We start from the raw sequence: 25,136 nt of genomic DNA on the forward strand, positions 1-25,136 counted from the left end.
CTAAACATTTTCTGAGCTCAAAAAGTAAAAAAAAAAAAAAGAAATTTCAAGATTAATTTCACGTAAATCTTCCAGGGGATCTGGAAGGATAATCTTCAAAACCTCACTCCCATGGGGTTTAAAGGTCATCCTCAAAGTTATTCAGCCGTAAAAGGCGAATATGATTTCCTATTGGCCACTTTCAGGATGGCAATGGACTTTTTGAGCCTTTCTTTGAGCAGGACAAAGCTTTGCTTTGTGGCAAACATGTTGTGCTCTGTCAGACAAAACAAAGTACCAGTAACCACCGGTTCTTGAAGCTGCAATAGCACCAAACTTCTAAACTTATAGTTTCACTGTTTTCAGAGGAACCAAATTGTATACAAGGACCCACCTGTTCTATTTACACTCAAAAGATCTCATATTCAAAATCCTCCAAATACTCCTGCATCCTGTATTCTGCTGTGGGATATTTTGTCTCCCCACATCATCCCGATCCGCTGGTGCAGCTAGACTGCCCTCTCTAAACTCTTAATTATGTCCTTAATGCAGGGGCACCACCCAGAGCTTGACTGGACCACATGGTGAAAGAAGGTACACAGCTGGATTACAGCCGGCAACCCCGACTTTTTCCTCCAGCCAAAATTATACTCCCTGGGAGAGATTTTCAGCCCTTTGAAGGTTATTTTTCCTTTTAAGAGGATCTAAAGACAGCTGCGTGCTTGTAACAGTTTCTATTCTTTCGCTTGATAATGCCACAACTGCTCTCTCTGTGATTACAACCTGCGTACGACAACAATACCGTATGTTTGATCTTATGGGACGCTGACATGACCACAAACGTTCTGAGAATGAATTGCCTCCGAGGAAGATGAATCTTTCCGGTTAATCTTGTGTCTGAAAGAAAGCAGAGAAAACGCGACATGGCATTGTTTTCAGAGACCGTATAATCTACCATCTGAGAGTTGGATGGCACTGGTGAGAAGAGAGAGCACATACGGAGACCATTCGCAACTTTAATAGATTCCAGGCAAAGTCTCGCAGCTTTTCAAAAGACAGATGCTCAGACTCAGAGCTGAGGTCATCGTTTTCTGCACACGTGATGGTTCTATGTATTCTGCTTTTTGATCAACTATTAGACATCATGAGTAATATTTTCTTTGTTCATGCTGTTGTTGTAAACTCCATCCATCCATCCATTTTCTGAACACCCTTGTCCCTCAGTGGGATCGGGAGGGGTGCTGGTGCCTATCTCCAGCTAACGTTCCGGGCGAGAGGCGGGGTACATCCTGGACAGGTCGCCAGTCTGTCGCAGTGTTGTAAACTCAATATACATTTTTTTGTTAAGCAGATTCACTACAATCCTACAACAGTTAGCTAAAGTAGCCAGCTAGCTAAGACGACAAGCTTCTATTTTAGGTTGCCTGGATTTGGAAAAAAATTGCAAGAATATAGTTGTCATCATATTACTTATGATGACAACTATAAGTCATCATAAGTAATATTTTCTTTGTTCATGCTTTAATGCTGGCAAAAATAAACTAACGTCGCAGACACTAAATATTTTTGCAACATGCGGATTTGGAGTTAGGGCCTCAAAAACTCGACTTTACGCCTCTGTTAAACCCATCATTCTTTGGCGTTTGCAAGAATGATGAATGTCATTCAACTCATACAACTCCAAATCAGGGAAAGTTTGCAGCTTAGTGACAATGAATCTCCATGTTAACAGTGCTTTTCAGCAAAGCAATAAATAAATAACACTAGCTATTTTTCGCCTTTCCCAATTAAGTTGGAAATAAAGAATACGTTCTATTGCAAACACATGGCTGCAAAAGAACATTGTGAGAAGAACTGTGTGTTTGCTTTCACAAATAGAAGTAAAATGGATTCTTACAATACCTGGAACACTTAATTGCTCCCCATCGCCTATTTGTTACACAATAAGCAAAGCCAATGTTGATGATCTACAGGAGCTTTTCTACTCATTGTATGTCCCTTTTTTTTTTGCAATATAGTGTAAATATACTGTGCTCTGAAAATGTATAAATTTTCTGCATTAATGAATTCACAGCAGAACATCCCAGTTTCTTGCTCCCTGTGCTTTTTTTTTTCCTGTGAAGTTGCATGCTGGATAAGTTGCTGCCTCACCTGCTGCACATAAAGACCAATGTCTTGTGATTCCATCCCAAGCAGCTGTTTAACTACATGACCTTCAGGCAGGCTGGTTTGCTTCTAAAAGTGCTATGCGAAAGCGGATGTGAAATTTCTGCATTATCTGCCCAATTGAACTGAGCATCCTGGATTATTCTGGTGCGGAAGTACTTTTACTGTCCTAATTGGAACATAAATTCTGCATCTATACATGAGACACAGCTTTTAATGGTTATATTATACAACAACTTTAAATTAAAACCTGTTGAAGTGTTTGTAATCTCCATTTTCTAAATTGTTATATAACTGAAAAATCCTAGAAAATGCTCAATGTTAGAGAAAAAATAGAAACTTTTGAGCTATGACACAAAAAATGTCTTCTCATAGTCACCTTAGTTTATTTTCAGGGGCTCCGTATTTTCTTGACCACTGCAGTAAGTTCAACTAAATATTTTTTGTCTGGTTTGCTAGTGGTTAGAGGGGATGTGAATAGTCAGTTAAGACTAAGACTTTATTTTTCTGCTAATTATTTTCCCTGGAAAAAACGAAGAAAGAAAACTTACCCAGCTCTGTCAAACAACATGACCATTCGCGGTAAACACTGACGACACAATCAAGCATTTATTATATACAGCTGTGCTTGCAGAACCACAAGAAGGCAAATAAAAGAAACCAAGGCATTGAGAGTAAGTTTTAGTAACTTTCTTTGTACTTTATCTCCTTGCAACCACATAAGAATAAACCATTTTCATTTGGTTGACCAGATTCAGAAGTGCCCTATAAATAAGCTAACTTTCAGGTTGTCAATGTAGCTAACTTTCGGTGGTTAAATGGTAATCCAGTTTCTGCTGACGGAACTTTATCGAAGAATTTTTGTTTGACACTGATTTTTTTTTTCTTTTTTTTTTTTTTTTAGATTATTTGCATTTTGACACAACCAAAAAATGTCATAGCTGTTAAATTCCTTGGCCGTTTGCGTTTGTTTGTTTGGTTTTTTTTGTCTGTTTTGGCCATTTTCGTATTGCGTATTTTGTTCTTTAGGTCTTGCCGTACTCTGTTTGTTTCAATGTGGAACTGTGAGCCTGCTGAGCTGATCGTCTACTTCTCAGTCCAACATTCTCACGAATAACCTGAAGGAAACGCATAATGTGTGATACTGTTTGAATCTTTAACATTCTCTAATAAACCTCTGAGGTCTTCACAGAATAAATCAAGCTGTTCTGAGATTATATCACCGAAGTCTAGTAGGTAGGCAACTTCTGATTACATTAGTTGTACTGGATTTTATTTAGGGGTGTCAAAATAAAAGGGGGCTGAATTCACACAGTACGCCAACCTTTACAGACTTTTGAAACCGCAATTGTTTCCACTTCACGATTTAGATCCTTCTTTTTGTTGGTCTATCTCAAAAGTCTTGCTGAGAGAAATACTGGCATTGTGGGTTGTAACTTGGCACCACAGTAGCTTTTGTATTCATTACAAATGTGCACAAAACTTTGTTGATATTCAACTAAGGTAGAAAAAAAACAAATTTCGCCTTTCGGTGTTTCTATTAATTAACAAATGCCGTTAAAATCACACTTGAATACGTTTGTTCACACGATAAGTCATTAAAGAGCCGTGCCATCGTTTTCATACCACTTCCTGTCACTTTCTTTGTCTTTTCCACTGGTTATTTACATAACTCATGTGATACGGATAAGAGTTTGTTTTGTTTTGTTTTTTTGCAGTTTGCGGAATGCAATCATTTCGATGCAGCCGATAAACCACCTCATCCTAGTGCAAAAACCTTTTATCGAAAAATGTGTTTCCATTAAGCAGATTTTCGAAAAATTAAGCAAATTTTTAAAAATTATTTTCATAATTCCAGTTCGCTCAATTTTACGGTCAGTGGAAATAGTGAGGGCGCAATCCAGAAAGGCAGGTCAGTTTACTGACCCTGTGGGAGGAGACAGTTGCTTGAAAAGCAGTTCTATGAATGAGGCTGACGGCTACTGCCTGTGAAGCAGACCAGGAAATGTGAGAGAAAAATAGATTTTCGCTGCTGCCTACTGAGAAGTGTGAACCTCTTATTGGTCTTATTGGTAACACATGTTCACCTGAGGCCCATGATAATTCGCTTAAAACAACATTTTGAAAGAATTAGCATTTTATATTCTGCACTACATGTTTTACTTTCCCCCTTTAGGCTTTTATTTAGTTGGTCTGTCACTGGGGGGGAGGTGGGTTAAAAAAAAATGACCAAACTTCAAATTGACATCTATGTGAGAGAGTAAACCATTTCTGCACATATGCAGACAAAATTACCTCAAACGTAAGTTCACTGAGTTCTGCTGTACAAATTTTAATCTGTCATAATCAGTGGCTTCCCCCACATAAAAGGACCTGTTATACTCGCATGTACAGACATAAATCCACCCAGAGGCTAATAGCTGGTTGAGGGCCACCCACCTCACATCGTACAAGACTCTCCAGCTTTCTGTCCAGTCATGTTATTGATTTCTTTCCTCATTGACCCAGCTAATGTTAACCTAAATATTAAGTAACTAAAATAGCAGAACCAGGGTTCAGAAAGACTAAACTCCAACTATTGAAGTTTGACTGGGAGGCGGGCAGCGAGGATTTTATGTACCAGTTTCCGAAGGCTTTCTAGATTACGTCTCTTTTCCATCAACTTTTTTTGGACTGTTTAGTCAAGACGAGTTTATTTCTATTGGACATTTCGACAACGAGGCAGTTCATAAAAACATTATACAGCAACAAATAAACAAGCAATAAACATTACATATTTTCAAATACCCTCATCAAAATCATCTAGAAAATGTACATCAAATATGTTGATCAATGTTCCACTTAGTACTAATCAGCAACAAATCTAAATAGGTAGGTGTTTAGTCTTGATTTAGAGGAAATCAGTGTTTCTGCAGTTTTACAGTTTTCTAGACGTTTGTTCCGGATTAGCGGAGCATAAAAGGTAAGGTAATTTTATTTATATAGTATATTTTACAGCAAAAAGGCAATTCAAAGTGCTTTACAATACAATACAATGAGTTAGAAGGAAATGCAACAAACCAAAGGAAAGAACAAACCCCATGTTTAAGAATAAGTAGTCTGTGATTTATAAACAGCAGAGAGGAGACAGGGCGTTTGCTGTTGCAGCTCCTAAACTTTGGAATTCTTTACCTATGTCGGTAAAACAGGCCTCTTCTTTAGCAATTTTTAAATCTGCTCTTAAGACTTACCTTTTTCGGTTGGCCTTTGATTCAGTTTCAACTACTGCTTTCCTGTATTTATCTGGGTATGTTTATGTATTGTATAGGGTGTTTTAAGTCACTGTATTGTTGGTTATAGTGTGTTTTAATTTTGATTTTTATTTGATTAATTTTGTGATTGTACAGCACTTTGGTCAGTGGTACTGTTTTAAAGTGCTATATAAATAAACTTGCCTTGCCTTGCCTTGCCTTGCCTAAACTAGTAGTTGTTTCTATGGATTCTTGTTCTGATAATGTTGTTCTAAGGTAATGATTAGTTTCTCTAGATAAGCTAATAGGAGTTTCTATGGATTCTATGTTTGTTGTAATTCCTGAATATATAAACTAGATGCTCCTGTTGTAAGCATACTCCATAATTTATAAGAAACGACTGAATGCTGCTTCTTCATGTTTGGTTCTGGTTCTGGGAATGCAGATTAGACTAGAACCAGAAGACCTGAGAGGTCTGGAAGGTTGATCCAATGATAACAAGTGTTTCATGTATTCTGGTGCTGAGCCATCCAGTGATTTACAAGTTAAAAGTATCTTAAAATCTATTATCTGAGCTATGTTTCATGTAAAAAATAATAATAAGAAAAAAAGACGTAAATACTGCTCTAAATCATGCAAAGCCAATATGATACTTTGCTGCAATTTTGGAAATTTTCAAAAGGCCTTTTTAACAAAATACTATTTGTATGGTTGAACGTTTTTAATGTGACTTTTTGAATAGAGAAATTAGCTCTTCAAAATCCAGCTGAAGGGCCAAAGGGCTTTCATGCAAATCCTGAAGCATAAGTCTAAATAACGGCGCTCTGCAGCTGATATGGTGTATAATTATAAAGCCGTCTCGCATCTGAACATCCCAGAAGCCTTGAAGTGAAACTTTTAACTTTTATCAAAGTAAGCCATCATTTTTGGATGCCTCAAAGCAACAGTGTGCCCAGACAGGAGAACATTCCTGCCTTCTCAGACGTTATGCTAAAGCAGAGTGTTGAGAGTCTGGTTGCAATATTGCTGCTTTCTGATTCATTCTGCTGAATGAAGCCACTTCCTATTATAAACACCTGTAGTCCACACCAAGCTACCTTCACTGAATGGCAAGTGATTTTTACTCTGGTGAAAGCTTTTTTTGTACGGAGAGTTTTTTTTTTTAAGGAAATTATACATGGCCTGTTGTGAGTCAGTTGAAATCAGAGCTTTGGCTACGTATTTACATAGGTTTACATGTACGATTTGTCAAAGAGGCCCATGGGAACTCTGGAAGAGATGCAGAAATTAATATCTCAGGTGGGAGATTTCTCCACCGGACAACTGTTAACTGTGAAGTACACAATTTTGACCTAAACTAAGTCCTTTTTTTTAATAATCCATAATTTATCTTCTTCTTACTATGCCACAAGTCATGAAGGAGGCAAACATGTAAAGAAGAGTGCTCTGCTCAGATGAGACCAAAAATGTCATACATGGTAGTGACAGCATCAGGCTGTGGTATGTGTTTTTAGTTGGTTTTTTTTTTCTTCAGCGTTAACAGTGAAGCTGGTCAAAGTTGCTGGTGACAGAGCTAGATTGTAACGGCAACCCTAAACATAGAACCGATGCTGCAATTAAAGAGTTCAGATCAGGGTTCCATCAAGCAAATCATGGAACTTTTATCAACGTATTGATGTGTTTATGTCCAGAAAATGACTCTTGTTGTCAATGTTATCTTTAAATTTGGCCTCATAATTCACATACATATTTGTTTTTATATCAGATTACTGTACGCATGTCATGTAACATGCCACCACACTGACCGAGAGACCACACAGTGATGTCTAGAACACAAACGTCGCTAAAGGCATGGTTACAAAAAAACACAATATAAAGAGGTTTCCCCGCCTCGCAAGATAAATCTCTAAACTTCCCTACTAAAAGAAGTGTGAAGATTATTCACTCTTTCTAAATACAGTAGCAGCCAAAAATAATGTTGGTGAGAAGTTTGGTTGTATTGGAGGCAGGGCTGGGCTGAGCGTACAGAGAGAGCCTTTTATGCTCTCCTCTGCAGTGTGTAAACGGAAACAAACAGGAGCCGAGTGTGCCCCTGAAAAGTTAAAATGCTATTTCAGGCAGAACTGATTACAAATATGAAATCCTATTTACCAATTTGAATCAAAGCAATAATGAAAAGAATAAAGATGAGTGATTATTATTTCATGTCAACTGCAGGTCTCCCAACACATTGAAGAAACACACTATACCATTAATTTACTAAACTTCATGAGGAAATATTTAAGATTAGCTCTAGTTTCTTTTCTAGATCGTCCATAAAGCCAAAACTTTGACCTGTTATGATCTTGACCTGCAGTCTTCAACCTTCCACCTGTTTTTTGTGTGTGTTTGTTTTTCATACATACAATTCCTAAAAAAAATGTCAAAAATCTAATATTTTATTGGATGTTTTTTTTTTTTTACCTTGGCCACACTTTGGAAGCCATTGGCATACTCTTGGCACCATTCTGGATATTTTGATTACCTCAAACAAAAATACGTTGAAGTACTGCTACTTTTACTTGAGTAAAGGTTTTACGTGCTCTACTAAGCTCTGGTTGTGAATGCCGTAGACATATTTGTGAATGAAAGCTGAAGGGGTTCCACCCATTGTCTCAGTCTTTTTCCCAACAGGATATCAGTCCAGCAAACTTCCAGTTGTGAGCCAAGCGTAGCATTCCCGAGGCTACCATCTGCTGCAGTCGGCCTGGCATCTTTCAGTCACATCCATTTTTGCCGACTAATCTCTCAAACACTAAACAAAAATGTTTGGTGCAAAATATCACTTATGAATTAGTGCATTAACACCACAGTACAAAGCATAACATTTTCTATTAAGTCCTTTTTTTTTCTTGAACGCTTTCATGTAATCATTTTTCAAATTATTAAAGCATAAAACAAATTTCTAGCTATTAGGATTTGCTCTTGATGACAGGAAGCAAACTTTGCAAATGTGTCTCCTGTTTTATGAGCTACAGACAGATGGGAAGTGGTATGAATCCCTTTCTGCTCAGGCATAAATCAGGACCAGAGAAGCAGCTCTGCTGTCTGCCACGGGGCATCCACAACCAGCATCTGATCTGGCTGGGCTGGGAACGATGAGCTGGCTGAAGAACAGAGGCAGGTCAGCATCCATGGTGTTTTAAAAGGCTTTTAAGGAATCCTGAAAGACAAATTAATGCTATAGTGGTATAATAATAGACCTTAACTCATAACTCCAAAAGTACAATCTCAAATGTTGACATGGTGACTCAGTATTATTTTTTTGTCTTTTGTCCAGCCATTTATCTGATAATTCAAGATCAAATTTCTCCATTTAAGGTGCAGTATGTAAACTATTCTAAAAAGTTCCGTTTTTACATATTTGTTGAAACTGTCACTATGTTGTGACAAAATGAGATGGATAATCTGTGAAAAAATTAAGCTCCTCTCCCTTCTCCACTCCTGGCTCAAGGCCCCCTCTTCTATCCCCTAAGCTGCAGCTAGCACATCCTGTTGTGCTAGCTGCACCACAGACTGTGCAGCAGCTACCTTCCATGCTAAGGCTAATTAGCACATTTAGCAGCGTACATGAGTTTGATTGACAGCGCTAAGTCCCTCCTTCTGGGTCTGATTGGTTGTTTTTGGTCGGATGCATTTTGTCAAACAGCAGTTGTAGCTCCTGGAGGAGGTGGAGGAAATATTGATCTTTTTACAGATTATCTGTCACATAACAAACTATCACGACATGGTGATAGTTTTAACAAACATGTCAAAAACACATTCTTTATAAAAGTTACATACTGCACCTTTTATTGAGTTGTTTGTCCAACATTTATTGTTGTTTTTATACCTAAAAAGACAGGCATATTTATTGGCACCTCTGGCAAGGATGAGTGAAATGCTTTAGTTTAGTGTGTGTGTGTGTGTGTGTGTGTGTGTGTAAATATATATATATATATATATATATATATATATATATACATACATTTTATATTTTCAGTTTTCCGACAGTCCTACAGATTTAAAATGTTCTATTACAGAAAATGCATGATGCCATGCAGTTGTAGCAGGTTTACGTGGCAATTATTAAATGAAATGGGGCCCACAGCATTACAGATCCTCTACCATGCTTAACAATGGCCATGACGTACTTTTGTGCTCGTTCAGTTTATGTTTCACTCCAATTTCACCTGGAGTGTTTTTTTTTATTTTATTTTATTTTTTTATTTTTTTTACAAATAAATAAATAAATCTTCTTAGCCAACTTGAGCAAACTGTATTTGTGCTGAGGTGACACAAAAAAATTTTTTTTTGTTTGTTTTTCTGGCAAATGACTGGTTGAGATGTTCAGTCATTCTCAATAAATTCAGGAGCTCAAATCCCAAAGTGAAACAGATCATATTAACAACACAAATACTAATATTTTAAGACATTTATTTCTGTTAATTATGAAGATTTTCTGCTTCCAGCTGACAAAAACATGATTAAGATTAGAATGTTACATCAGACCAATAATAATAATAATAATAATAAAACTTTCATACAGAAATGTGGGCTTAATGAAAAGTTTGTTTTAAATTTTATTAATCCTGAAAGGAATTGTTAAAAAAATAATAATTCTAATAGTGATAATTAGGTGGAAGTTATTTTTGAATCACACGGATGTGATTGTTTATGAACCAGTCCATAAACAATAATGTGGGGCAGAAACTGATAAATGCATCTGTGTGTACCAGATATGTTTAATGAGACCCTTCCAGCACTTTGTATGTTTTTATGTTTTAATGAACCTTGCCACTTTTGAATGCACCCGCACTCGGATAAGACTACTGGGGGCTAATGGGTGGACCCTGAGGAGAACTTCCAGCCCCGTGATTTGTTCATCGGGGGCTGGTCGACTTGTCAGTCCCCCTGTAATCGTTGCACTGGTTTGCGGAGCTTGTCCAACCCTCCCTGTCCTGGGGGACGCACGAAGTGGAGCGGCTGCACTTGGTGTGCGTTTTTGTTAAAACCCTGATACCTTCACTGTGAAGGCTGGGCGCCGGGAAAGAGGATCTGGCCCCTCTTTGTGGTGGAGAGAAGAGGCTCAACCCCCCCCTCCTCCCCTCAACTTCCCCCCCTACACACACACATATGGCTCCTCTGTAGGACAGTTTCCATTTTTCATTCGGGATCGTGGAAGGGACGCCAAAAAAGACAAAAAGTCACCTGAAGTCGCGCTCACTTTGTGGGACCCCGAACATGGAGATGCAACGGTGGTCCACAAGGTGGAAAACGAAACGTTGGCTCATGGATTCCACTAGAACTGCATTCATCACTTTAACACTGCTTCTGCAGGCTGCTTGTGTCAGAGCAGGTAAGGAACAGCGAGAGGCGAAGTGTAATGAAGTGTGAGCGGGCTGAGACGGAGCGCCGGCTGGATGAGGAAAGGGTTGATGGGGGGTGGGGGGGGAGAGAGACGGACTTTACCTGAGCGCAACAGCAACAGGTTTGCATCCTCGTAGAGCGAGTTTTATTGTGGACACCTGCGGAAAGTTTACGCTGCAGCAGTGTTGCTGTGCAGACAGCAGAGCGCTCTTCTGCCGGAGACGACAAGTGCGTTAAAGTGTTCTGTCTCGGTGTCCAAAATAAAAAACTAAAAAAAAAATACACCTCATATGTACGCATGAATGGAAGCGTCTACCCAGAGGATGAAACACTTCGCTCTGTTAAATTGATCCTCAGCCGCTGGTATGCGCTTAGAAAGACCCGGGAGCAGAGCGGCTTTCTCCTTTTCTTTTTTTTTAATTTTTTTAAAGATTCACTTCATCTCAAAGACACCTCTTTGTTAAGAGTGGCGGTCCTCTGGGTGGGTATTTGTTGGACCCTTCATTTTGGTGACATTTTCCATGTATTGTGAAGGTCTGCTTGGATGCAGTATTTGATAGGGTCATGATATTTCGGGTGCCATACACATTAAAACTTTGCTTCTTAATAAGATATTTGGCCACTTGGGTGGACTTTGGTTGCCTTTTTGGGGCCACATCTCTTGTAGAGTGCTCAAGATAGTAAGGAGAGCAGTGTGGTCATCCTGATGTTGGGAACGGAAGAGGAGCTTGATGAAAATGCAGGTGAACTGGAATAAGTTGGAGATATTCAACAGCATCCATGCTTTCCTGATAATGTCTGTATGGAGTGGCAAGAATGTCACCCCATCCGTTGAGTTGCGGGGATGTGAAATTGCAAGTCTAGACTCACTTTAATTGACAGTAGCTCCATGTAATGCTTCAGTGGGTGTAATACCATGACCCGAAGAGGAGATAGGCCCGACAGGATGGGTGATTAATTGAAGGCTATGATGCAACCTGCAATTTTTGTTGGCCCACACGGCAGGCAGTCTGTTGGCACATGGTGCTAAGATAACTCCAAACTTCTGGGTTGAGGTTTATTCCTTTTTCTTTGTCAGAAGGGTTACACGAGGTCAGGGAGACGAACCCTATCTCCATGCTGCCCTGGTCCACACTAAAGGCCCAGTCACTGGTGTCTGGCCCGCTACCCTACCTCCCCCCCACCCACCTCGTCTCTCTCCAACTGCTAACTTTGCACTCAGATGCTTGGTAGGCTGCAGAACAAGGCTGGGTTGTGCGATTGGTGGGACCGCTTCCCCTCTAAGTACTGAGCGCTTATTTGATGATGGTCCTTGTTGCACTTCCCTATGATTTCGGAGCCTTCAAAGGACAGGGCCTGCATGAAGAGCTAGTCCGCAGTCATAATAGGCACTGTAGTCACATGGCTCCAGATTATTCAGGCCTCACACATTGGACGATGGACAACTGAGGTTTAATTTGGCTGAACGTATGATGCAACCATTGGTTAATTCATTGTACTTTTAAAGGACCTCAAAGGAAATTGCAACAATAACTCGACAAATTGGAGTCAGTTTCTCTTAACATCGAGTTAAATTAGGTGTAACATCTAATTTAGCTTGCTGCTGATGCATCCTGCTGGATGATTGCTGGAACTGCATGCCGGATTTGCAAAGTCTCACCTTTCCTTTCAACTCCTCTCTAAGTCCTGCCTCTTCATATATACATTTTCAAGTATGCCGCTGCAGGGCCCATCTGTGTTCCTCTGTCTGAGTCAGTCAGTCCCTTCAGAGCTGTTTATAGCAGCCAGAGCAGTTTCTGCAGGGTGCTCCAGCAGTGTACAGACACGTTTTCTCAGCCCCCGGGGCACAAGCTCAGATGTGCATTCCAACAAAAAGAAGAGAAAAAAAAGTTAGCATTTTAAGAGGACTTTGCTTAATATGTTCAACTGGGAAGTTCAGAGCTTTGTCCACTGAAGCATCAATGGATTTATGGTGTTTGACCATAAATCGGAGACAATCTGTTTGTCCTCCAGAGAAAGTACAAAAGGATGTCTTGAGTCAGAATTTGAAACAAAAATCAACTCCGTCTTCTTTATAGCCATGAGAACTAAGGTTTTTGCTTCATTATATACACGAATGATGATTTTTCTTAATTAATTTTTTTCTGTATGGAGGTATCCATTAGCATGAGTTGATGTGAGGAAAACCTAAGTAGGGGAGAGTGGAGAGAAGGAATGCTTTGAAAAACTGGGTAGGTCTGAGTGAAATTTCCTTGGTATGACACTCAGCATAAAGCCGTCTTGTTTTAGCCGGCAGCGTGATGGAAGTCGAGGGAAGCCAGAGGAGAGGAGGGAGAGCTGGGGAAAGCGGGTGGGGGGGTTAGGAGGTAATATATGAAGGGAGAGACATTCTGACGGAAGACGGTGTTAGAGTCTCAGGGAGCTGCAGGTGAAAAGGTTTCACCTGTGGGTTTTTTTTTTGTTTTTGTTACTGATTTACCTTGCTGTAAAGGTGTAAAAACAACATTAACGCTTCCTGTTTGTTTTGGTTTTGTTGAACCCTGATTTCTTTGGCTTCATCCCAGAGAAAAGCTCTTCTCTTATCTCCAAGAAGATAGGGGGTTTTACCGTGAACATGGCGCAGGTGTTATCCAATCTCAAGTTGAAGTAGAGCTGCTCCTCCCATTGTTCCACACCTCCCAAGTTTGCATACGCTTGAACAGAAGAGACGGTCTAATATTTTAATCCTTCCTACTGTGTAGTCTAGAAAGTTTCCCTTCAGCTATGCGGCCTGTTTGCTTGTCCCTAAGGGCAAACACACACTGACTCATCAGGTGCAGCCTTTCAAAGCCTGCACACACTCATTTGGGCCGCCTTAATGGATTGGCCCGTGTTTGTGTTTTCTCAACACCTCTGTGTGAGGGTCGCAGGCTGGACAAGCTGCAGCATCTGGACTGTTTGCATCTGTGCACAAACTCAGAGTGAGGTCCCCGTTTTTCTAAGAAACACATTGGTTCTAGGCCTCTCACGTTAACAAACCTTCCTGGATGATAAATTGTCCCAGAAGTTATCGCGATAAACGATAATATTGTTGTTTTGAGATCTTTTTCAGGGAATATAATGGTAATGGGATAAAAATGCAAGAACACTCTCTCGAAGATCAATAAACTTTAAATTCTAAAGAATATTTAATACTGGAAGTGGACGACATTTTAAATATCCAAAGTAAATAAGCAAAACAACAAATAATTGAATTATGAACTCTCTGTGGACAAAATTGTTCTTCCAAAAAAGGGCTAGTTGAGACCAAAGCACCATACTGAAGACTTTTGTCAAACAGTTTTTGGTAGAAAGAGAGAAATGATTGATTATCCAAATGAAAATGATTGAGCTCGTTTTGATTAATTAATTGATTTATTGCTGCAGACCAAACTGGTTCGTCCTGAAGTTGTTATTGCTGCTGCAATATTTCAGCATTCAAACAGACTGGAGGTAATGTTACTTTGACTTAATTGCGTGTTATGCTTACTTGCTGTAATGTGCTTATATGGAGGTTAACTCAATGTGGGCATATGCAGATGATTCTCACTTTTACCAGCCGAGAGGAAAATGCTTAAGAGTCTACAGTCATGTCTCCCTTTGACAAAATGCAGCCTAATGCTGATTGGCTTGCAGGGTTTTGCATGGTGCATGCTGTGTTGGCTGAAGCAGGTCTGTTCTTGTTGCATGCACTATTGGCAGGCATTTATGAGATGAACACAGACGGTGAAACATACAGTGCTGTAATGTGTTTGGCCTTTTATGTCTTCTATTTTTTTTTTGTCACAATTGAATATTTGAGATCATCAAACAAATTTTTGTACGCAAAGAGATGAAGAGCGAGTTCAAAAAGTAATTTTATTTCAATAAATATCCATCCATGTTCGGAAGTAGCCAAAGAAACCCAGATCATCACACTGCCACCAATTTTGAATGTCAGCATAATGTTTTTTTAAATTTTATTTTTAATGTGTGTTTTATACCTGATGTAACAGAATGCACACATTCCAAAGAGTTCCACTTTGTTTTCTTCAGCTCACAAAAAATTTATGCAGAAGCTTTTTTTTTTGTCTTTTAGTAAATGTGAAACAGATTTTTTGTTGTTGGTGGCAGTTTTAGCCTTAATATTGAATAATAAATATAGATTTTCTCTGAAGCAGACGAGGCCTGCAGAGCTTTAGGTCTTACTATGAGTTCTTTTGTGACCTCCTCCGAGTTTTGATGGGTTTGCCACGACTGGGAAGGTTCACTACTGTTTAGTGTTTTCTCTAATTGTCTACAATGACATGTAAACCTTTTCAGTCACCTGATGGATGTAATTTGCTTTTTTTTCTTACAGTTTTCAGAATTGCTTTGAATTGAATTGAGCTGCTTGTTGACATTTATTCTGAGTGGTTTGTACTGGTCTGGTGAAGGCATAGGATTGGTTCAACTAAATGTCCTCAGCTGTTGGAAAAAAATTGAGGTAATTACAGTTATTTCGTGAACTAAAAGAGAAGGGGATTACTTTTTTTTTTACATAGGGCCAGGTAGGTTTGAATGCTTTTAAAAATATATATAATTAATGAAATCACAATATAGAAAACTCCATTGTAAAAATTCTATGTATTCAGTTGATCTTTTTCTGATAAAATTTGTTTGATATCCTGAAATGTTTAAATGAGAAAACAACAAAAGTAGGCAGACACATTTTTGCTAGCTTTTAAAGACGGAGGCCATGTTGGTTATAGCAGCTGGAGGAGAAGGGTTGCTAATGCTAATGTAGAAAGGAAACACCGTCTTTTTCTTTGCTGTTGCTGTTTTGTTTTGTTTTTTTAATTATATGATATTGCTTTATTCTTTGTACACGGTAAGCCTTTTTGTTTTGCTTCGGGGTGGATTGCTGACCAAAGCTAGTTAGCATTAGCATGGGTCCACTATTTTGAACTTAACCAGCTAATATTAGCTGAAGCAGTAAACAAACGTTTGCTAGTGTAAATTAAAATGATTGAGACCATCAACTGACAGACATTAAAATTATTATCAGCATCATTCTACCTTCTCGTGAGGTTTTACTTCAAGTCTGATCAGGTTGTTGTGTAGTTCCAAATCGTGGAAGTGAAACCTGCAGTAAGTGTTGTTTTAGTTTCTTTGGCTCAGCCACTTACCAGACAATAATGGACCTCGTCACACCGTGTTGGTACTTTAGCTTGTCTTCAAGCTAACGTGTTATACTGAGAGGTTATTCTGACGGAAAGAATAATGATGATACTCCCCAGGGGATTTTGTGGGAACTCACACAGGCTTCTTTATGTGAAGTGCACCGGATTGAAGAGCCTTATCAAAGTAAACCTATCCAGGTGTGATATAACTCCAACTCTGTTGCTACTTTGTTCATTATGGTGCTTGGTATGCTCGGTTATTTTCTGTCTGGGGAGCCTGTAAAACCTGGTCCCTGCAGCACTTCCCAGCATAGCTATTTAGATTTGCATGAGTGATTAGCCTCAACACTAAATCAGGATGCTATTCAAATTTTCACTCGGCAAGATAATGTTATTATTAATAGTCTTCATGCCATTTGAATGTTTTTCTAGTAAAGAAATAAAAATGGTCATTTTACTCCTTTCTTCATTTTTCACTTTTGACATTTTGGTTGATTTTATCCGGCCTTTTTGTTGTATGAACTGTGTCAGGTACCAACCACAAGGTCATATTCTGTCATAGGGCGTATTAGTCGTCTTGGTCTGAACAATGATTAGAACAACTGTCAATAGAAATGTAACTAAATCTAAGCTATTCAGAAAAACAAACCACACCTATTTTATTTGAAAACGTGCATAGCTGTTGATCGCCATAATTCATCAAAAAATACTAATTTACCAAGAAAAGTAAACTGCAATGGTTATCTACATGTGTGGTTTGTTTACAGGTACAAAGTGGAAGTAGAGCATGACAAATAAAATACGGCATAGCTACAGAACTGAGTTATGAATCGGCACAGAGACAAACTGGTCCATGACTGGCTCAGACAAAAACATATTACCTCCACTGTAAAAAAACAAACAAACAAACAAACAAACAAAAACCTCTTCATATTCTGACCTAAAAAATGTTCAATCATGCTAACCCAAGTGTTTTCAACACCTTTCCCCCACTGTTGTTTGAACCTGTAGGTTTGGTATGTTCCAAATGTTGTATGTTGTCTCCTGTGGCAAAAAATAAAAACTTTAAATTAAAATTCTTCATTTTATGTATACAGTCTAATGAAATCAGAAAGTCTTGAGTACAATGAACTGATGTTCCATTTTCTCTTCGAACAGCAGAGCCAGTGGACGTCTTAAAAGCGTTAGGATTTCAAAATTACCCCGAAGGAGTGACAAAAGTAACAGGATTTTGTGCAAACCGAAGAGCATCGAAGTCAGACTCAGCCTACAGAATCGCCAGGCAGATCCAGATCAGCGCCCCCACCTCACAGTTATTCCCTGGTAAGATGAACCCCTTTGTTTTTAGTTCGCTTTGGATTTATTGGTGTGTGGTCTGATGAAAGCATAGTTTCTCACTGTTAACTGTTTAGCAGAAATCTGACCACAAGCTTTCATATAAATCATCATAATCATCATAAAACTTGAACTACCTTATTTGGATGCATCTACCCAACATGCTGCTGTAAAAACTTCACCTGCCTGTTCCATCCTTCCGTTTTTCATTCAGGTGGCGTTTTTCCTGAGGATTTCTCCATCCTGACCACCCTGCGCCCCGAGTCTGGCCTCCAGTCCTTCTTGCTGTCCATTTACAATGAGCAAGGAGTTCAGCAGCTGGGTGTAGAGGTAGGACGCTCACCTGCTTTCCTGTATGAGGATCAAACCGGCAAACCAGCCCCGGAGGACTACCCTCTGTTCACCTCTCTCAACCTTTCTAATGGAAAGTAAGTACAATTTTTTTTTTTATTCGATTCACGCTGCTCACGCTCAGAAAGATAAGTCTGGACTTACAGACAACGGTCATACAGAGAAATTTGCATAACATGAACTCGAGCCAATTGAGGGGTCTGAGATTTTGCACGGGAAACAATGCAAGAAATAACATTTACGTTTCAATGCTGTTTTTACAGCTGCCTCAGAATGACCACGGCTCCAGATGCTTTACAGATGTTCTCGCAGTTATTTCTTCCTTTGATGCATTACTCATTTGATCATAAATTTGCTTTCATGTTACATCTCACAAAGACAAGACAAGACACGATCATTGCAGTCTTTTTGGTTAAACTAAGACTTTACATTTCTTTTATTTATTTTTAAGAATTGTGAAGTGTGTTTCAATGAATCTCTCATCAGACCAGTTCAAACATTGCAGTGCTTCTGCTCCAAGGTGGTTCTAATGCTCACAAATGCATCAACAATGCCCTTTCTGTTTTTACATACAGTTTAGTTTACAATTATGCACCATCAGTTTGATCAGTATAGCTATTTTAGACTTTAAAGTTAATCCAATGAATTAAAGCCGAAAAGCTACGTTAGCATTGTTAGCGAGCAACAGTTAGCATTTTTCACTGCCTTGTTTTGCTCTGAAAGTGGCCCCACATAAGCAATAGGAGTGTTGAGGCTTTTCTAATACTAATAGGTGTTAGCTAACCTGATGAGAAATCTTCATTAATTGACTTTGTTGACCCAACAGGGAAACTCAAGTACTGCTTCCTCCTTATTTCAAAATAATGTGGGATTTCTCAAACAGAAATAAATTAGATAAAGTACAAACTGGGATATCTGTAGTTCTTGCAGTTCTCTACATGAATACGATTCACATTCTGGCAAAAGCTGAAAAGTGCTTACAATGATAAAAATCCTGAGTCCATATTTATTCATATTAAATTTAACATTTAAGTGTTTGTACTTTGTTTTTTAGCAAGTAGCCAATCCAGTCGCAGGTTGTCATGACTGGAATATCCGTCTCGTCAGGGTTCTGTGGGCACAAGACAAGTCAGAGACAAGAAGACGTTGGATCACTGGACCTCAGCAGGGCTGTTATGGGCAAACTGACCTCATCCACGAACTCCCTGCCTCTGTTATTTTAGAGAGGGGGAAGCAAGGAGGGGATAGAAGAAGCTCTAAATTTCCTTTCTGCCCCCTTGGATTACCTTACCCAAACCAGAAACAGTTCTTCTAACCCTTGGGAGAAAACCTGATTATGCACTCCCAGCTGAGTTGTCACTCAGATCTTTGTAGCTGAAAAAAGAAACATACAGGCGCAGGATGAAATGACTTAGCACACTGGACCCTTTGAGAGTCGTAAAACTACAAATATAACTATTTGCCTATTCTGTCTTTTTTTAAGTTTTTAAAATATGTGTTCATGTCTATTGCTATATAACCTTAAGTGGTAAAATATTTAAAAGGAAATTTTGCTCCTTTCAGCTAGTTTTTTAGTAAATTATACACCATTTATGAATTTCTGCCTATGAAACCAGGTCCCTAGCAGAGGATTTTACCAATTCTTGTTTTGGAGGCAGTCCAAGACTAAATCCTCAGTGACTCAGAGTGTGTACTGTCTGCAGTTCGTCTGGAGTCTTATGTGCTGAGAAATGAGAGACACTGCAAATATTCTGCAATAATCTTCTAAAATGACTATGTAAAGTCAATTTTCACATTAATAGAGATAAAACTGATCAAATCAGTTTGATCATCTCAAATCGGGTAAGATTTTAACCTTTTAATAGAACACCCCTTTAAGAAATCCTCAACTATTCCTTTAAGTCAGCATTTGTTTGCCTGCTGTATAGGTGACAAGTAATCCTTTGTGCAGCAGTTTTGAGCTTTCAGGGTATTGCACGTTTATTTCTCCCTAAGCTCCACTGCCTGCCCTGGAATGTGTCTGTATGGTTTAGCTGTGTTGAACTTGCCGAACGAATGAATGACTATCAGATCAGAAATGCTACTTTTTCTCATCCTAAACCGTGGCATTGCAAAGGTCCCATCCTCGACCTTAGAAGAGTGTTTTGACTGCACCTCCTGTTCTGTCAGGAAAAAGGCCTTCCTGGATCTTGACACACACTTTCCACAATGTTCACCACGTCTGTCATGCCGAGTAACCCAGAAGGAGGATTAAGTTTGGAGTTTAATTAGTGTAATCCTGTGCTAAATGGGGCAAAAGTGTGGGGCCAAGAATGTGGTCCGCTATTGCCTGGAATGCAATAGCTCCTGACCGTAGTGACAAATGGTGGAAAGGCAACGGAGGTGTCGGACTCACGTGTGACCCAAGGCAACTATTTGGGCTCATCGATAATTTCTACTCTGGTGCTTGGGGATTCTTGAGCCACAATGTTTTTTTGTATGTAAAATTCAATTATTCATTCATTACGTTTCGATACCAGCCCCTGCTGGGAAGCCGGAACCGAGCCCACCAGTCAGAGAGCTAGAGGAGGCGTACAGTCTGGACAGACTGCCAGTCTATCACACAGCCAACATGCATGGCTTTAGACTTGGGGAGGAAGTGCTAGAGTGCCTGAAAAGTTCATACAGAATGGCTCCTGCCAAGATTTAAAGCTGCACTATGTAACTTTTACAAAAATTATTTTTTAATTTTTTGCATATTTGTTAAAACGCTCATGTTGTGACAGTATGATATGAGACAGATAATCTATGAAAGAAACCAAGCCCTTCCACCTCCTCCATGTGCTGCTACTGCTGTCTGGAGATGTGCACCGCTCCCAGTCAGAAACAACCAATCAGAGCCAATGGCAATGCTAACGCAGGGAAACCACTCGCAATTGCAGGAAAACCGCTTATTGTCTGTCATCGGTGGCTATGCTAACTAGCCTTAGCATCCAAGACAGGCCCTACTGATGGGGAGGAGCTCACACGACCATGATTGACAGCGCTAAGACCCGCCTCCTGGCTCTGATTGGTTGTTCCTAGGTAGCACTGGGAGAAGACAGACAAGCTTAAATTTTCACAGATTATGTCTCATTCCATAACGTCAACACATGGAGACAATTTCAACAAATATGTAAAATAAAAAAATCATAAAAGTTACATACTGCAGCTTTAATTTAGACTAAGGGCTAGCTGCTGTGTCACTGTTCAGCTTGCATAGTAAGAAGTAAAAGTGGAAGAGGGAACAAGCAAGAAGTCACTGAGAATGAGTGGTATACTGAACAAGGGACAGATGGCTGATTAGAAAGAGAGAGAAAGTGGTACAGGTGTGTTAAACCAGGGAGAGAACTAAAACATCCAGGATGCCGGCCCTCGAGGACCGACTTTGGGCGCCACTGAACTAGAGTAACAAAGAATAAGTAGACACAAGACATAAACATAATAAGCTAGAACTACTAAGAAAGGACTGAACCAGAGTAGAACAGAAACACGGCTGATTTGATCAAAGAAAAGGAACCAAGGAACACAAAAATGAACAAAACCTCAAACCAACTCAAACAACCCAAGATCGTGACACCCCAGTCGTCTTACAGCCTGACTCGATTTCCGTTCAGTTTTTTGTTCACAAAAATTGGTCAGACATTTTCTTTTTTGGGGTTTTGCTCTTGCATCCTTTGTCAACCACACTTTGCAAACACACTGCAGTGACCTAGAGGATTTCAGGTTTGTTAGAAGAGTTAGAAGTGCTCTTTAAGTGCATTATTATTCTTACTACTACAGTGTTTTGTGGAGCTGGTCTTTACCTTTTCTGTTTGAGTAACATCTGCTTCTCCTGACTTTGACCAGGTGGCGCCGGGTGGCCATCAGTGTTGAGAAGAAGACGGTCACCATCATTGTGGATTGTATGAGGAAGATCACCAAGCCTCTGCTCAGGAGTGACCAAGGCTCCATCAGCACCAGCGGCATTACAGTGTTTGGCACCAGGATCCTGGATGAGGATGTTTTCCAGGTAAAACTTTGATAGGTGAACTGTCTCTAAGCGGTTCTAGTGAGTTCCTTCGACTTTTAGCACATCTGCTGAGATAATTTATTATCTACTGTATAGCTGGGTAAGTCACCAGTCTTTCACCCGGGAGACCTGGGTTCGAATCCAGGCTGGGGCAAAAAAAAAAAAGATACAACGGTGACATTGAGCTATCCAGTGTGGGTCCTTAGGCAAGACCCTTGGAGCTATATAGCCTACCTCATACCATGAGAGACATTGATAAGCACGACATGCCTGCTCAGACGTCGCCTGGCCAAACAAGGTCTGCGTCAGGTGCTGGGGAACCAGAGCACCTTGATGAAAAATGGGCTACTGGAACAAGACGGAAATGGGCGAGAGGTGAAAACATGGATCTGTTGGAATGCTACTACTCAAGTAAGCCTAGTCAGAGGGGCTACATGCAAAGACTGTGGTTAGTTCGACATCCCCAGTCGACACTAACTGCCAAACAGCCAGTAGCTCAGTGTTACAACATCTGCAAACGGCAACTGCTATCACAACTTGAGATTGATGAGGCATCATAGCAGCTAAGATAAGTGGGCACATGGATAAATACATGAGCACGGCACAGAAGGGCATAAGCATAAATAGCAGAGGAGCCAAACACCAACTCCTTGTAGACCACACAGTCGCCCGAGACACCAACCTGTGCATGGCTTGGATTGATTACAAGAAAGCCTATGACTCAATGCCAAATGTGGCATGGATAAATGTGCCCACCATCAGTCACCTCCTCTACATGGATGACATCAAGCTGTACGCCAAGAGCGAGTGAGACATCAACTCACTGATCCACAAAGAGAGGGAAGGTCGTCCACACAGAAGGACGACCTCAGTCCAGTGTATTGTTCCTTCTTGCTCCCAGAAGGAACAATAGCAGACATTGATAACAGTTGGTCACAAGGAAAGGAGCCACAGCCAAATACCTCCAACGAATAAGGCCTGAAAAGCCAGCTCAATGGCAAGAACAAGATCCATGCAATAAGCAGCTATGCCTTACCAGTAATCAGATACAGATAATAATTAGCTGGCCAATGGAGGAGATAAAGACCACGGATGTTAAGACTCGGATGTGCTCAGCGAATGTCTCAGGCAATGGGGAACAGAGGACCAGGTGCTGGAGGTACCATCATGGGAGGACAAGCCCCTACATGGGATGTACCACCGACAAATAACTGAAGTGGCTGATATCAGGAAATCCTGCCAATGGCTGGAGAAAGCTGGACTCAAGGACAGCACAGAGGTCCTCATCCTGGCCGCCCAGGAACAGGCCCTAAACACCAGAGCAATAGAGGCTCAGATCTACCACACCAGACAAGACCCAAGGTGTAGGTTGTGCAAGGAGGCCTCTGAGACAGTCCAGCACATAACAGCAGGGTGCAAGATGCTGGCAGGGAAAGCGTACATGGAACGACATAATCGAAGTGGGGAACACCCCCAAAGGTGGTGGAGAATGACCGAGCTAAGATCCTGTGGGACTTCCAGATCCAGACAGACAAGATGGTAATGGCGAACCAACCGGACATTGTGGTGGTGGATAAACAACAGAGGAAAGCTGTTGTGCTAGATGTAGCAATACCAAGTGACCACAACATCAGGAAGGAGGAGCATGAGAAACTGGAGAAATACCAGGGCCTCAGAGAGGAACTGGAGAAGGCCTGGAAGGTGAAGTCGAAATGTGCAGTTCTAGGCACAGTCACGATACTGATATAAGCAGACCTGTGAAGACCCATCTCTTTTTGGGGATTGAGTCCTGCTTGACTCAATCCGCAATAATTACAGGAAGTACAGGCACTGTAAAACAGTTTGTGATTAGAAGAACTTTTCTGTTTTTTATGAAGAAAAAGGATTGTCTTAAAGAAATACAGCTAAAATCTGTATTCTGTGTTAATTGCAAAATTTTGCTTTTTAATTGTTTCTAATAATGTTGTCATATTTGCACAAATATCTAAGATATTTTTGCATGTTGACAAAACACTGGCTCTCATTCAAAGTAATAAGAAAGTGTTTCTACTAAAAACAAAAGAACAGAGACCATACAGAGTTGATGTTTTGTGAGGATCTTGAAGATGGAAAGTTATTCCATAATTAAAGACGAATGGCTCTTTCTCTTCAATTTAAAGATCACGTAACCTCACATCACTGAATCAATGGATTTTGATGTAGGTTACGTCTCACACTTTTGTCTAACTTGTTGCAGATGCAAAAGAATCTGAGGATTGTTCATGTCTTGATGCACCAGGATTAATTTGGTCACTCACCTGTCATGAGATACTGATAGACTATTGTTGTTTTCTCATCTACTGCTTCTGACTTTTCTTTGCTGGACACAAATGTAAAGCTAGGATTTGTTGATTTTTATGGGTCTGAGGTTGTTTTTTTAATAAGGATTATGTAAATTTTGAGGGGTTTTTAGTGAGATAACTGTTTACAGAGTAAAGTTTTTTGACGTGTTAATTTATTTTTAAGATTTAATCCAAATGCAACTTGACCTTACTGGGTTGTCCTTACAGTCCTGCTAAAGTTAGTAAATGTTACAAATATTGGAGGTTTTGGATTGCAGTCTACTGTAAGTTAGTTTGTAATCAGCCCATGATCATCTCTAATTGGTGACCATCAGGTCTGGTTCTGAAAAATCAGACCATTTTTCTGTTCATTAAATGCATCACAACTTAAAAAAACTCCAACCATTTTCAGTCTGTAAAGGCATCAACTGAAAACGTGCGCAAGAATACGATTAAAAATTAAGTAAAGGATTGTGACCTATAGACACAGTTGGTAACACCGTTGCCTTGCAGCCAGAAGGTCATGAGTTTGAATCCCAGCCTGGGATGCATACGTTGGTTCTAATCTAGCTTCTTCACACAGCTGACATCACTGTTAGGCTAATTGGTCTCTATAAATTGTCTTTTGGTGTGTGTGTGCGTGTGTGTGCGTGTACATAATTGTTTGCCCCGTGTGTGTCTGTGTTGCCCTGTGATGAACTGGCAACCTCTCAGCCAATGACCGCCTGAGGTAGGCACCAGGCCAATCCATGACCCAAATAGATGATGAATGGATGGATTGTGACATATGCTCTGATACTTAACCTGTGGCACTTTCTTTTTTCATTTTTTATGTATTATTGTCTACACCCATAAGTGTGTTAGGTCAGTAGAACAGTAAAAACTTTGAAGCTGGAAGTGTAACTTATGCTTTCTTTTATTTTCTGTTTCTGCTCTTCTCGGTGATCCACAAAACCCCTTGGCATGCTGGGATGTATTTGTGTATATTTTACGGCATTTTAAAGAGAAGCTACGCTCAGACATGACGTCAAATTATTCAGTAGTTTAATAACGTAGAAAAACCACAACTTTTCAGAGTGATAACTGAACTGACTGACTAGATATTGCAAGCTTTACTTTTTTAGGAGATGACATATCTCCTTTTGTTTTTAATCATTTCTCAATTCTCAATTTAATA

At 39.9% G+C, this 25,136-nt stretch overlaps 1 protein-coding gene across 5 annotated transcripts in view; it reads left to right on the forward strand.

The window, feature by feature from the left end:
- Positions 1 to 10,318: 10,318 nt before the first annotated feature.
- The window catches only part of col11a1a (collagen, type XI, alpha 1a), a 96,825-nt gene continuing 82,007 nt past the window's right edge, over positions 10,319 to 25,136 (forward strand). For 3 of the 5 annotated variants that reach the window (XM_016678921.1, XM_016678923.1, XM_016678922.1), the window contains exons 1-4: positions 10,321 to 10,752; positions 17,081 to 17,245; positions 17,472 to 17,685; positions 21,476 to 21,638. In XM_016678921.1, coding sequence (XP_016534407.1) covers positions 10,638 to 10,752; positions 17,081 to 17,245; positions 17,472 to 17,685; positions 21,476 to 21,638 — 657 coding nt within the window. In that variant the 5' untranslated portion in view covers positions 10,321 to 10,637. Of the gene's footprint in view, positions 10,753 to 17,080; positions 17,246 to 17,471; positions 17,686 to 21,475; positions 21,639 to 25,136 lie in introns of all 5 variants that reach the window. The other 2 variants (XM_007566597.2, XM_016678920.1) reach the window with 2 other exon arrangements.

Source organism: Poecilia formosa, unplaced genomic scaffold, assembly GCF_000485575.1.
Source record: "Poecilia formosa unplaced genomic scaffold, Poecilia_formosa-5.1.2 Scaffold193, whole genome shotgun sequence".
NCBI lineage: Eukaryota > Metazoa > Chordata > Actinopteri > Cyprinodontiformes > Poeciliidae > Poecilia > Poecilia formosa.